At 43.0% G+C, this 14,828-nt stretch overlaps 1 protein-coding gene across 1 annotated transcript in view; it reads left to right on the forward strand.

The window, feature by feature from the left end:
- Nucleotides 1-14,828, forward strand: part of cacna1ha (calcium channel, voltage-dependent, T type, alpha 1H subunit a) — a 104,221-nt gene that overhangs the window by 68,158 nt on the left and 21,235 nt on the right. The window contains exons 10-17 of the mRNA XM_041957359.1: nucleotides 2,396-2,562; nucleotides 2,783-2,977; nucleotides 9,061-9,212; nucleotides 9,790-9,975; nucleotides 10,063-10,180; nucleotides 12,452-12,607; nucleotides 13,563-13,650; nucleotides 13,782-14,065. Coding sequence (XP_041813293.1) covers nucleotides 2,396-2,562; nucleotides 2,783-2,977; nucleotides 9,061-9,212; nucleotides 9,790-9,975; nucleotides 10,063-10,180; nucleotides 12,452-12,607; nucleotides 13,563-13,650; nucleotides 13,782-14,065 — 1,346 coding nt within the window. The remainder of the gene's footprint in view (nucleotides 1-2,395; nucleotides 2,563-2,782; nucleotides 2,978-9,060; nucleotides 9,213-9,789; nucleotides 9,976-10,062; nucleotides 10,181-12,451; nucleotides 12,608-13,562; nucleotides 13,651-13,781; nucleotides 14,066-14,828) is intronic.

The following is a 14,828-nucleotide window of genomic DNA, read 5'->3' on the forward strand; positions in this document are numbered from 1 at the left end:
AGGTAGCCTCTAGCTACTTCTGCATGTGTGTGTGTGTGTCTCAAGCTGCACTTAGAGAGTCCTGACATGAAATCCATGTGTCAAGTGTTAACAGTCATCAGTGCAGAGGGGTGGATAAAGGGGCGGATTGAGGGAATCAACGCAGTGTGTGGGGAGTGGCAGCGGGAAGTCAGGGAAACAAAAACACAGGTGCACAATGTCATTTTGAAAAACGGGGAAGATGAGAGATGAAACAGATGGAGTTAAGGAGAGGGGTATAAAGTATGAAAGATTCAGATCCAGAGGGGGAAAGGCAGGGAGAGGGAGACATAGAGAGAAAAATAAATGACTCCTTTAGACGAGAGAGGAGGAAGAACAAAAGGAGGGATAGCAGGAGCACGAGGCGGAGAGAGAAAAGGACATGAGCTCAGAGAGGACACAACATCAAAGTTTTAAAGATGTTATTTACGAAGGAAAACGAGAAAGTAGCGGCGGCGAGATAAAATCCTAATGGAGCCTGCCAACAAGCAAATCCACACTGTACCCACACACACATTTACACACTTAATGGCTGCCGGCACACCAAATCTAATTAAGGGCGCATGAACCGGCTCCTTGCTGGAGTGTTAAGTCCAGAACAAATGGCGATGAGGAAGAGGAGGGCTCAAAAACACCACCCGTGTGTCCGGCGTGTCGAGCAGTCAATACGCCTCTTATCCGCGCCCAGTCGATACGAGTGCAGCCCCTCACCTCTGCGACTAATGTGTGTGGAAGAGCACACATCTGAACTGACTTTAATGGGCGGGGATTTAATGGTGTGCAGTTGACTGAAAGCTACGATCTTAATGAATAAATGTCTCCAGTGGCTGTCGGACGTTTCTGGATCTGCACTTTCTAAATGTTTGCTTTCAGCTTTGTCAGATGACAATCTCAGCTAATTGTAACAGGATTAGATTTTGAATGCTGCTTTTGGTTGAAAAGCCCCTTTTATGCTGTAAGAGCACCAAATGTTCTTGGCTATATTTTTCAAGTCCAGAGCTCTCAAATCTAATCCATCATATGCGTAATCTAATCGAACCTAATGTAATACAAGGTAATGATGTGAAGCTTGTTGCCAGACAAATGTTTTGTCCCCTTGAAGGAATTTCCTTCAACTATTGTACGAAAATCCAAACAATCTGTCAAACATAGATAAATAGACACGGGAATGTATTTGTGGCAACAATATTGGAGAGATTAGAAAAGACGATGAAATACGATGACAACTCTCACAACCCTTTTTCGTAGCTCGAGGTATCAAACGGAGTTGTAAACAACATGCCGTCGAAGCTGCTTTTAAAGAGCTGATTTTTCCAGAAGTCGTGTTTTTGCCTCTGTTAGTTTTCAGCCGCGCTGCTTCTGAGCGGAGTCAGCCGGGATCTGGTACAGCGCTGTGAGCGAGCTCGCTCTCCAGCACTCGCTGCAGAGACCAGCTTGCTCTGCCTCACTGCTGAGAGGACATCCCTGCAGCACTGCATGCTAAATTTCACTTACTTTATATTCTTCCAGCTTCATCTCTACTTAAGACATCGTACGCCATGTCTTTGCCTCTCTCTTGTCCTATTGTGCTTATTGTAGCCTGTTCAATGACAATGCAAAGTTGATGTAAAGCAACATTGTGGGAGCAATTTGCTGATGGATTAAAATCTAACTACATAATACACTGAGGATAACGGGGACACGTCCTCCTTACTTTTCAAAGTCCTGTCCCCCCCCCCCCCCCCACTTTGTTGTTTTGGTCTGTTTTGTTTGCTGAATGTTGGGTTCCAACTGTCCAGCCGGCACAATCAAAACGAGAGGGCAGAGAAGTTTCTAAAAAAGTTGATGCGCTCATCTGAGTCACCTTCAATTATCTGGCGCTCACAGCGATGAGCTCAACGAGCAGCGAGTGCTCTGCAGCCAATGATTTGTGGACTCTTTTTGTCCTGCGTTTCGCCTCTCAGGCCACTTACTTACTGCACCGTCTTGGTGGAGGTTGTTGGAGAGGATTTCAGGCACAGCTCAGGGCTGAAAAAAGGTCTTTCACCTCCTCTGCATGTTTTGTCAAATGATATTTTATGTATATTATTTTCCTATAAAGACGAATTGAACATCAGTCAAAGAAAATGCAGTAAAGGACAATTCTTTTGGAGTAAAGATGCAAAGCTAATAATTGATGTGATATTATTTGTGCGCAATTGGCTTGGATCAATCATGAATTGATTTTCAAAGCAATATTTGCATTCAGTTCCTTGCAGTGGCAATGGTGACTGGCTGATGAAAACTAAACTTCAGACATGTTTGTCCTGCTCAGCAAAGCTAACAGCAGCCCATGAGGACAGTTAGGAACAGCCCCCTTCGCAATGTCTGACCATCTCCACCCGTTTCCGCCCCGCAGGACGCCAGAGGCTGCTGTACCAGCTGGCAGGCGTGGTGCCCAGCCCTCTGCTGTTGGAGCTGCTCAGCTGCCCTATGTGCGCCCGCAGCCTGGAGACCTTGGAGCTGGAACTGGGAGACCTGGAGGGAGGCAGGGGAGAGGCTGATGGACTGCACGACTTCCCCCAGGTCAGAATGCACGGGGCTGCACTGACGATGATGGTAAACAGGGAGGACGAAGGTTGTTGGCACTAATGATGGTGGCCAAATAAAAACACAAAGCTGGTCCTGAGCCACAGCTGTCACCAAGTCTTGGCATTTACTTATTTAGAGTTGTTTTTACAGTTTATATATATATAATATATGTCTACATTAATTACTAAATAAAACTCCCCCTTCTTTTGTCTAGGCTGGGGATCTGAGAGGCGGGCGAGGCCGCAGCAGGCGGCGGGGGGTCTTTGAGTACAGAAACGGAGTGGTTCGGGCCTGGGTAGGCTTCAGGGAAAAACTGAAGAGGATTGTGGAAAGTAAATACTTCAACCGAGGGATCATGATCGCTATCCTCGTCAATACTCTCAGCATGGGGATAGAGTACCACGAGCAGGTAAGAATAATGAGACGTGAGGCGAATGAAAGCCCCCGACAGCTTCAGACCGACGGTTCAAAACTAAAAAGGGCTGTGAATGACCTTCAAGGAGAAACAAGTAGTTTGATGAGAACTGTTGGCTGTCCCACATTGTGCGTGAAAATGGCATTTGTCTGAGAGCCTAAATGAGAGGAAGTGAAGAAGTATGGCAATGAGAGGAGGCGGGGTGGACAAGGGTGAGGGAATGACGGAAAAGAGGGGCGGAGTGGAGGAGCACGCTTTCCCTCTTTCTCACACACAAATACACACAAAGGCACTCTCTCTCTCTCTCTCTCTCTCACACACACACACACACATACTCCAGGATTATGTTTCGAGTTTACCCTGTGTGGCCGACATCTGGGAAGTATCCGCCTAATAGTACGGCTCCCCGTTCCCGAGCCCCCGCTGTCACACACTCCGAGTGTGTGTGGTTGCACGGACACGATCATTGACTGAGTGCGCATATTATATATGCACACACACGCACACAACCTTTTCATTTCCCACCGGTGCAGCGAATGGATGAAAAACCCAAGGAGTAGATTCTTGTGCATGCCGAGAGGCCGCTCCCTCCTCTCCCTTCTCCGTCTCTAATTCCCTCTCCAGGGGATGTGTGTGTGTGTGTTTCTATCTTTGTGGTATAAACACAAGGAGCGACTGGGAGAGCTATGGCCTTATTGGGCCAATCACACACTCACACACACACACACACACACACACACACACAGACTGAAGTGTTATGTAAGAGTTCCTCCCCTCAGTACTCATCATCCCCCTTATGTGACACCTAGCCAAACTTTATGAGACTATGAGTGTATATGTGCCTGTGAAGAGGTGTATGAATGTAGGAGGGATAGTGTAGACAGTGTGTGTGTGTGTGTGTGTGTGTGTGTGTGTGTGTGTGTGTGTGTGTGTGTGTGTGTAGAGAGAGAGAGAGAGAGCAGTTAGATAAAGAGGGAGATGAATGATGCATGTTTAGGCTATGCTGAGGCTAATTCCAGATTGGAAATTGATTTGCTGTTTAATTGAATTTGTATGGAAGTGAAAGACCACTGACTGACATGTAAAAATGAATTTCAGACACAGATGTTTTGATGAGTGCCACAAATCCAACTTAATCACCCACAAATAACAGCATGGACGGCGAATCCTGTAGGTTTGTGTGTTAAAAGCACAAACACAGATGCAAAGGAATGGACAATATAGACAAGCTGTAAATTAATTGTGTGATGCACAACTGGAAGATCTGGGAGTTAACACTCCCTTTTCCGCTCACTTCATCCGCAAAAACACTCTTAAATGTGTGTAAAACCGAAGAGATAGGAAAAAGCAGGTTTCGAGTGTCTTTGTTTGACGTTTAAGCTTGAACGTCACACAGTTAATACCATCAGTTTGACTTTGTGTTTGAGTCTCAAGGCTCATTTTGTTGAAAGTGTATGCATCATGTCCCTAATTCTGAATAGATGAAAAGAGGGTATCTCTTAAGGCCAAGGTCATATGCAGAGCTGCATTCAAATACCCAAACACTCACTCCAAATGTCTTCTTGCGGGTCCTGACACTGAATTTAATTCTGATTGATCACACTGTCTGTCAAACAAATGAAATGGAAATGGAAAGCAGCGTCTCAAGCAATAGTTCAGAAAGCTCATTTGAGATGGTAGCGGATTACATAAAATATATTGACATATGCTGAACAGCTTCTAATTATTTTGAAACCACTTAGTTGCTAATGATCATGGAAATCTAGAACTGCTACTATAAAATAATGTTCGTCATTGGATAAAGCTATCAGCTCAAGGGCACCTGGATGGGATTTATTAATAGAGTGTGTCTTTTAATTTTCCCCGCCCACATTTTTTATCGCTGGACTTGAATAGAGCCTGCTTTTCTAACATTTACCCCTGAACTTTTGCTTCCTTCCACCTTGTCAACCAGACTGATCCAGAATGCTGAGTTAATTTCATTTCTCAGCTTTTAGACTTTCGTGCTCTGGCCCTGAGAGCTCGGCGCGCTGCAGCTTAAGGAAGCACATGCAGATAGACAGAACGCAAGCAAATAAAGATGCATCTTCACCAACCTGACGACACATTTGCAGCATTGAGAAAAAAACACCAAAGAGAAAACACAGCCTAATGCAGAAACCCCCCAACCCAACCCTCCTAGAAACAGCTTCTGCTTTTGTCTGTGCTACTTTCAGCGTTTATGAATTTGGGTCTGTTCTCTCCATTGGTGCCATTTTTTTTCCTAAACACTGCTCATGTATGTCAAATTGTAGAAGATGCTGTCTTAATTTGCATGAATTTTGTCCAATTGCATGTGTTGTTGAGCTGTCAGGGCCACAGTGTATTCAGCTATTACTGTATTTATTAATACTGTACTGTTTTAACCTACTATATGAGCCATACTGTACTCTCACCACTCACGACACTGTAAACAGTAAGTCAAGATAGATTTGTAGTCCAGGCATGAAGACACACTCGCTCAGCATTGTGTGAAAGTTATTGCCCTGCAAGCCTGCGGTGTGCCTGTTCATTTCTCTGGCGTGAAGAGAGTGGCCACACGGTAATGAAAATGGCACCAGTCCACCGTTAAATAATAATGCATGTGAGTCGACGGTATTGTGACTGCTTAAGATAGAGTAGCTGGCTGAGAGCTCTTTTAAAGCTTTGTTGAAGCGCTTTAAAGTTTTTATGTGCTGGCTCAACAGGGAAAGACAAACGGCCAGGACAGCTAGCAGCTATAGCCTCTCTGTTGTCTGTCCAGCTCTTTAAAAAAATTAAATAAAATATGCCACTGTTTTCCTCACCGTGCAGCACACCAAACGCTGCACCCGAGTCCCCCGATGTTACATTTTATTTTTGCACAGGCGTTTGGTTTTTCAAGCGTCACGACTGTCCCAATTAACTCAGCTCATCGGCGGAAAACAGTGAAGACAGAAAACGGGAGATGTTGTGTGCCTTTAGCTCGCGCTGCGCTGTGTTCCACATGCAAACCCAGTTCATACTGACAGTGAGGTCATGATTATACCAGTTGTAGCAGTCAATCTTTCAACTACTGTCAAACTAGTGCTGTAATGCAAGTAATGGATCAGTGGGTTGGTCTGGGCCGGACATGCACACATTTTCCTGCAGTTGATAAGGTCAGTAAAGAAATGGATTAGACAGGCTCTGTGTCAGAATGTCCAATCGGCTGTTTGTGTTTTGTCTTTAGAAATCACGGCAGCTGCTCAGACAGTGATGGATTTTGCGAGCGACAAATGCGGACAGATCCTTGAAAGTGAAAAAGATACTAAAAGCCGCGTGTTTAATCAGTTTCTCATGCGGTGAGATCCTGGATGTGACGCCACCCTCGACATGTATCGACTCCAGTGGTGGCAGAAATATTCAGATCACAGTTACTCAAGTAAAGTAGCAACACCACAGTAGAAAAATACTCCATTACCTGTCTCATGACAGTCCTGCAAGCCAAAATTTAGCTATTTTTAACTACTTCCTAAACTGGCAGGTAGGCTATACATTATATAAACTATATATTTTGTCTGACAAATCCTCCTTTTTAAAGTATCTTGCAAATATAGGTGTCAGACAAATAAAGTGGAGTAAAAAGGCCATTATTTTAATGTGAAATGTGATGCAGTTGAAGTAAAGTTGCTTAAAATGGAAATACTTGAGTAAAGAAGCTCAAATGTACTTAAGTACTGCACTTGAGTAAATATACTCTGAACCACTCAGCCCTTCTAGTCTTGAAATGTGGCTGTAAAAAGTGTGTTAGTCTTCCGTGGGTGCTCTGTGTTTCAGTGTGTTTGGGGTGGAGTGAGGTGAGGGGGAGTGCTGTGTAGTATGGCGCCCTCTATCTGTGATCCAGAGCACCACTCCAGCAGAGGCTTGAACTGGCTGTAAAAGTTGGGATTTGTCATCATCATGCGTGTCATTGGAAATCCTAATCATGTATGCATTTAGAATAATTCAGTGATTGATTAGAGTTTACTGGTACGTCTGTGAAACAGAAATCCTCATTTACTGCGTCTCCTCGACAGAAAGTATAACATGCTCAGTGATTTCCAACAACACAAAACCAACACTGGGTGTTTGTGCAGGGTGCTGATGGTGCAGAGTAAGCCAAGCTGAATGTTAACCCCTGTCTCTGGTAGTCGCAGGATGTCTGGGATTTTCTATATTAATCTCGCCTTTGTGTTTATGAGTCCGCAGTATGGTCTGCCTGCTTTTATACGCCACGGGCCAGGAAATAAAACAGGCTTTGGACCTATTGCTTGTTGATCTCCGCATGAAAAGAATCACAATTAGTTTTAATGAGACTGCCAAGCGTGACGTGAGAATAAAACTCTCAGAGCTTTAAAAACTGCAAGGCTCACTGTGGAGCATAAGAATCTGAGAATGATTCAGTTGTCTGCGGATAATAATGATCCCTTATTTGTGAATGTGCAAAGCCGGGCAGCACTGAATCATGATCCAAGCTCAGGCTGAGCAATTAATCAAAATATAATTGAAATCACAATATGGCCGAGTGCAATATCAAAATAGCAGGAGCTGCAGTTTTTTTTGATAAAGGTAAAATCTGTCACATACCTGTCACAACATACCATTAGAAATTAAGTATTGATGCCCTGCCCTACAAATCATATTCTTCAGACGTGAGGGAACATGCTTGTTTACAGACCCCAGCAAATATCACATTATCATCATTTTATGGTTTTATTCAGGGAAAAAATAGTTGAAATAATTGCAATGATCAGCTCTGATACGAGCTCAGAGAAGTAAAAGAGGGAACTATTGGAGAGCATTATGTTTATTACAAGAGATCATCACAATAATAAGTTATTGTGGATGTAATTGCGTTGTATTGACCTTATCAACTTGTATTTGACAAGCATCAAACTGAATTTGTTGCCATTTAATGGACCATTTAATGTTTTTATTGACCTGGCCAGGTGAGAAACACACCATATACCCTCAAGTGTGAGTCAGTAAGACTCCCGAAATAGCAAGTCTCAGCATAGCAAACTGTAGGTTAGAACCCAAGTCAGGACTTTTGATCCGAATCAGCACCTTCACATCACTGATGCAGCTCTAACGAACTGTTTCTATAAAGAAAAGGTGAAGACGTGGCCTAATAATGTGTTCACCAGAGCACAAAAGTGCAGTGTTTTCCATAAAAGACTTTATGACGGGGCCTCAGTTACACGTTGCTGCATCAGTGACTGTACTGTGAGGTAAGTGGTGTAGATCAGCAGTGATGGATTGCTGCTGTTGGTCCCGTTTGATTGATTGGGCCTGACTCCAGCTCTGAACTTGATTGATAATGTCTCGGCTAAGGGCACTCAGACCAGAAGGTTTTACAACTCTGGGATAATATAGTGGAGATATTAACTAACTCGTTCTTTCTTTCTTTCTTTCTTTCTTTCTTTCTTTCTTTCTTTCTTTCTTCCTTTCTTCCTTTCTTTCTTTCTTCTTCTTCTTTTTTCTTTATTCTTTCTCTCTTTCTTTTTCTCTTCCTTTTTCTTTTTTCTTTCTCTTCCTTTTTCTTTTTTCTTTCTTTCTGTCTTTCTTTCTTTCTTTCTTTCTGTCTTTCTTCCTTTTTCTTTCTTTTTTCATTTCCTTTTTATTCATTCTTTCTTTCTCTCTCTCTCTCTTCCTTTCTTTTTTCTTTCCTTTTTCTTCATTCTTTCTTTCTTTTTCTCTCTCTCTCTCCTTCCTTCCTTTCTTTCTTTCCTTTTTCTTAATTCTTTCTTTCTTTTTCTCTCTCTCCTTTCTTTCTTTCTTTCTTTCTTTCTTTCTTTCTTTCTTTCCTTTTTCTTCATTCTTTCTTTCTTTTTCTCTCTCTCCTTTCTTTCTTTCTTTCTTTCTTTCCTTTTTCTTCATTCTTTCTTTCTTTTTCTCTCTCTCCTTTCTTTCTTTCTTTCTTTCTTTCTTTCTTTCTTTCTTTCCTTTTTCTTCATTCTTTCTTTCTCTCTCTCTTCCTTTCTTTCTTTCTTTCTTTCTTTCTTTCTTTCTTTCTTTCTTTCTTTCTTTCTTTCTCTCCCTCTTCTCCTTCCCCCCAGCCTGAGGAGCTGACTGACGTGTTAGAAATCAGTAACATCGTTTTCACCAGTATGTTTGTCCTGGAGATGGGCTTCATGCTGCTGGCCTTTGGCTTGTTTGGATACATCAGGAACCCATACAACATATTCGACAGCATCATCGTTATCATCAGGTAATATTATTGTTATTAATCCATGCAGCTTGATCTTTATTATTTAGAATTCAGTGTGATAAAACCGTGGCTCCAACCAGTGTAGATTTCCCAAACTAGACAGCCGCTGACCTCAGATTTAGAGCCACCCCCTGTTCTTATTTCTTCTCCAGCTTGTCAGTCATTGAGTTTCGTGTGTCAGGTTCACTGCGACAGCATCCATCTTTACAATAGCTAAGACTGGCACGCTCATGATGGATCACACAGAAGCAGCTTTACTTGCTGCCGCAGCAGATTCTTGTTCCTGTCAGGAGGTCTGCTGTGTGGCTGTCATTTAGGTTGATAGAGCTCATATTGGATCAGGGAGGGGACACTTTGATATATGTGCTCGTTACTCGCACTACTGAAGGGAATTACTTTCATAATTACACCAGACTTACTCAAGCTGAATCCCTTCAAAACAAAATGTGTCTAACATAGTGAGATTTCTTTTTAAATTTATGCTCACATATAGTTTTAGATTAGACAGAAGTACTACCTCCAACTTTTATATTGTCCAGTATTGTTTTAATAGAAATGTGTCTGTTGTGTTTCTCAGTGTGTGGGAGATCATTGGTCAAGCAGACGGTGGGCTGTCAGTCCTGCGAACATTTCGCCTGCTGCGGGTTCTGAAGCTGGTTCGCTTCCTGCCTGCCCTGAGGAGACAGCTGGTGGTGCTGATGAAGACCATGGACAACGTGGCCACATTCTGCATGCTGCTGATGCTTTTCATCTTCACTTTCAGGTAGTGCACACATGCAACACACACTCACAAATCCATCAAAAAGCACACATTGAAATTAAAGTGGCTGCATTTTCTTATCTTCCACAGTATACTGGGTATGCACCTGTTTGGCTGTAAGTTCAGTCTTCAGACGGAGAACGGAGACACCATCCCTGACCGCAAGAACTTTGACACTCTGCTCTGGGCCATCGTCACTGTATTCCAGGTTAGTTTTCACTTTACAGTATACCCTTGTTTTTCGCGGGGGTTACGTTCCAAAAAGAACCCGTGATAGGCAAAATCCGTGAAGTAGAAACCTTTATTTTTTTTTTACAATTAAATACTCTATTATACATTGAAAAGAAAGAACAAAACATTTTACAGGCTCAAGCATTTGTTTCACAAATAAAAGTACTTTAGAAACGTTTTTTTTTTTTTAGCAAATAACTTCTGTACTGTACTGTCAAATAATAATTTTAATCATCGATGTGAACAGAAGGCTTCAAATTGCGGAGATTAGCACCGCCCACCGCGACCCGAGTAATTGGATTAAACGGGAGAAAATTAAAAATTATTATGAAAAAATACAAAGTACAGTCGGACAAATAGTGACTCAGGTGTATTTCACTGCTCTTCAGACTGAGCCGCTGCATCCTGACTCCGCTCTGCAGTGTTTTCTTGTTTTGAAGCCCGCGGTGCAGGTGTGTTTGTTCGGGAGAAGAACATAGTGATAGGCAAAACTCGAAATTACAAGAGAATTTGCACGTACGTAATGTAAATTTGGCAAGCTGTTTTACGTACGTGTACATATTAAACTGCAACGTTATTGATGCACAGGTAGAGAAGAAGCGGAGTGACTTTTTAGCCAATCAGAATGCAGAACACAATGCACGATGCAAATCCGTGAAGTAGCGAAACCGTGAAAAGTAAACCGCGTTATAGCGAGGGATCACTGTATACTGTGTTTTCGGGTTTTGTTCTGAAATGAAAAACTGCACAGATGCTGACTTAATGTAGTATTTTATTCAGTTGTTCTCACCTGTTATCAATCATTGCTCTTTTTTTCATATGTTTCTGGTCTGTCTGTGGTTCAGCTGTGGTCTGTATTCTTATTGATCATGATGAGCAAATGATTCAAGTGTGAATTCTCCTCTTGTTAGTTGCCAAGTTTGTGATTTATTAATGAAACATGAATTTTTAACACAAATATAAAGTCTTGCAGCTGACAGGTGGTCTCGCAAGTGGGCTCCTGACGTATTTGAACTTGCAGCACGTAAACCTGTGCACTAAAATAGTAGGCTGCCAGTCACGCGTGCATCATCTGAAAAGCCTCTCTGCAGCGTAACAGATATGTGACTGGCCGGCCTTCAAAAGAAGAGCTCAGACGTGCTCCTTCAGGGCTCTTATTGCAACAGACTGAACGTTAGTGGGATTGTATGACAGTAGGAAAAAAAAGCTGTCGCATCACATCCTTCGCACAGTTGTAAGAGATCAACTGGGCAGTGTGTTCGCGTGTGTTCATTTTTATCCCAACATATCCCAAATCAATATGTCAAACTCGGCCAAGAGTGTGCTTATGTTTATGTGTGTAGCTGTGTGTAACTGCCAAGTTCTGCTCATTAGTCAAATGCTGTGAAATGAGAAATTCTGCTTATGCGCGCCCTCTTTCACTATTGCCTCTATTTTTTGCTCTCCTTATGTGAGAGATATTGTTCAATCGCTCCAGATAGGTCGTCCTCTTTTCTGTACTGGATGCGTCAGCACAAAGGTAGAACACAGAAGGCAGTGGACTGTCTCACTTCGGTGTGTGTGTGTAGGAGTAAGATGCTGAAAAAGCGTTTTACCCAGGACTGACTGTCATGTGAAGGCGGTACGCACACTATATACTCAGTATAGTTTTCTGGGGAGTAGCTACAGTACACACAGATCTGTGCACACATGCGTACGTGCGCACACACAGTCAGCGCGGTGAATTGCTTCCTGCCACAGCGTTTTATGAGTGGGCAGAGACGGAGGGAGCTTTCATGCTGCATCATGAATGCCGTCCTACTTTTAAACGCTTTCATCACTCACATTGATTTAGGCACACGCACACACACACACACACACACACACACACACACGCCCACACACACTTTGCATGTCAACTTATAGTAATCCCATGTGTATGAAGTTGAAGTATTGTGGCAGGATGGCAATAAAAGTAGCTCACTACTGGGTTTTATAAAGCATATACAGCCCACAAGAGCTGTATCGGCTAATGCTGCTCCATTTGTGTCTTTCTTTCTCTGTCTGTGCCTTCTCTTTAACCTCTGGGCATTTTCCTTCCTTTCCCTCTTCATGGGCGCTTACTCTTCTTCTTGTTTTTTTATTTATGCATGTCTAAACCAGACATATCGTCTGACCTTATACATTTTATTGCCTCCATACAGCTCTTCCCCTTCTTTTTTTGCTCATTTGTGCCTAAACCTCTGTCTGTGTTTCCTTCAATCTACAGATCCTTACCCAGGAGGACTGGAACGTGGTGTTGTATAACGGCATGGCATCCACCTCTCCATGGGCGGCTCTCTACTTTGTTGCTCTCATGACATTTGGCAACTATGTGCTCTTTAATTTACTTGTGGCCATCTTGGTTGAAGGCTTCCAGGCTGAGGTGAGAACAATAATTAATTCACTGTCTTTTAAATGAGCAATATCACATTTTTCAATATGCGGCTTGTGAGTTGCTGAATATACAGAATATGAACAAAGGAAGACTTCTTTAATTCTCCTGCTTTCCCTTTTTCTTGGAATGAAGTGCACTTTAAGATGTAAGGCTCTAAGTTTTGTCGTTGTACTGCAAAAAACATTATCCCACCTTTTTGGTGTTTTAGTGTTTTGGGGAGGCCCAATAGATAAACTGTTAATGGTGAACAAGTGGCGCAGTGCAATGCTGTTGTCAAGATTCTCAGCATTTTGCACTGCCTGCACAGCACTGCACACGGTGCACTCATTTTCTGTGTTTTTGGCATCAAGGTTGGTGAAGGCACACCCTCGGATATTTCCCAAATAACAATAAAAGCTCCAAAAGCCATCTTTTGTACATCTATTTCACTTTCTCAACCACTCGACACATGTAATAGCACAGAAAAGTTGGTTTATTAAAATGATGGCACCAGTGCCAGGGGAACCGAGTAAGGACCAATGTCTAATTCTTAACAGCATCTCTCATCCACAACTGTGTGAATGCTGCATGAGGGTCTTCTGCTGCTTTTAATTAACTCCCAGTGGAGCAATCTGAGGGCTGCAGGTCCGGATTCTCAATTACCAAGCTGTCACATCATGTAAGGCACCACTGCTTTTAAAGGGGATGAGAGAATGGAGATGATTACCAGTCCAAAACACGCCCTCTGACTGTTGCAGATCATCAATAGTTCCTCACCCAACCCTGTTATCATGTGGTGCCCAGGGGCCTTCAGCCATGAGAATATCCTCTGAGCACTGAAGCGCACTTCCACGCGCTTACACTCTGTTCCTTGATTGAAAAAAAGAAACTGCATCGGTAATATTCTTCATAATGGGAAAGAAATACAGAAAACAGTACTTATTTGTGTGTGTGTGTGTTATAGGGTGATGCTAATCGGTCGGAGTCAGATGATGAGAAGAAATCAGACAACTTTGAGGAGGACGAGAAAGTAGAACAGCTCAGGGACACTGGTAGGTGATGTGACAGAGGAGTTTTTCTTCCTGCTCTGATTGTTTCATGACTGACTCATTGAAGCCGTATGACAGTATAACAATAAATCAATGATGATCATGAGAGTGACTTCATATCTCCTCCTCCGCAGAGCTAAAAATGTACTCGCTGATGATGACCGCCAACGGTCACATTGACCCTCGTGGCTCGATGGCTCCTCCTATAATCATGCGCACGGCAGCCACACCCATGCCCACTCCGAAGAGCTCCCTTGGACCTGAGTCTATCCTTGGAGAGGACCTCATATACAGAGAGGCGGGGCCTCAATTTGGCGAGGTGGGCCTGGGTTTTTCTGAGGCGGGAATCAGTCACGCAGACTCTCGCCGTGGAAGCTCCACCTCCATGGACCCTTTAGCCTACGATCAGCGTTCTCTGGTGAGTCTATCAAACACTTTAAGGAAAAAATGGACCCAAAACTGTTTATCGGCCTAATCACAAACCAGCATCTAGTTATTAATAAATGTAGGTGCCATAACAGTATTCATACATGAGGAATCAGCAGTTTTCGGCGTATCTTTCCCTGATGGAGAACAACACATATGCTGTGGCATATATTCACATCCCGCAAAGCCCCCACCAAACTGAAAAACATGCTAAAATTGCTGCAAGAAGGAGCATGGATATAATCCACTTACTGAGCAGAAACCAAGGCAAGGAGCAGACATATGAGACAAGCTTCAAACAAACAGACCCAATGGTCCCAAATGGAGGACCACAAAGGACTGGAAGAACCAATGACTCAAGTCCCATGAGTTAACACTGGAGTTAATCACAGGCTTTAAATATTTCAATCTAAGGGGTGACCCATATATAAGTCAGCTCCGCTACCATGAAAGACGTCTTAGCTCTCTAAATGCTGCTCAGAGGACTGAGGAGGAGCTAATCTCATATTGTCCTATTTTCATATGAGGAGTGTATTACTTTTCATTATATTTTCTGATCATTAAACCTCGCTGCAACCTGCAGAGAGGAGAGGAGGGGGAGTGCCGCGACGGCATCACGTTAAACCAAAGATCGGAGCTTTTAGCTTCAGTTTAGCCAGGTAGATAGTAATTTATTCCATGAGGAAATCATGGATGCCTGAAAGAAAATCTGGAAATGTTGCGAGCCAGTAATTACTCGCTCAGGGGGAAGGAAA

This window comes from Chelmon rostratus, chromosome 17 (assembly GCF_017976325.1).
Source record: "Chelmon rostratus isolate fCheRos1 chromosome 17, fCheRos1.pri, whole genome shotgun sequence".
NCBI lineage: Eukaryota > Metazoa > Chordata > Actinopteri > Chaetodontiformes > Chaetodontidae > Chelmon > Chelmon rostratus.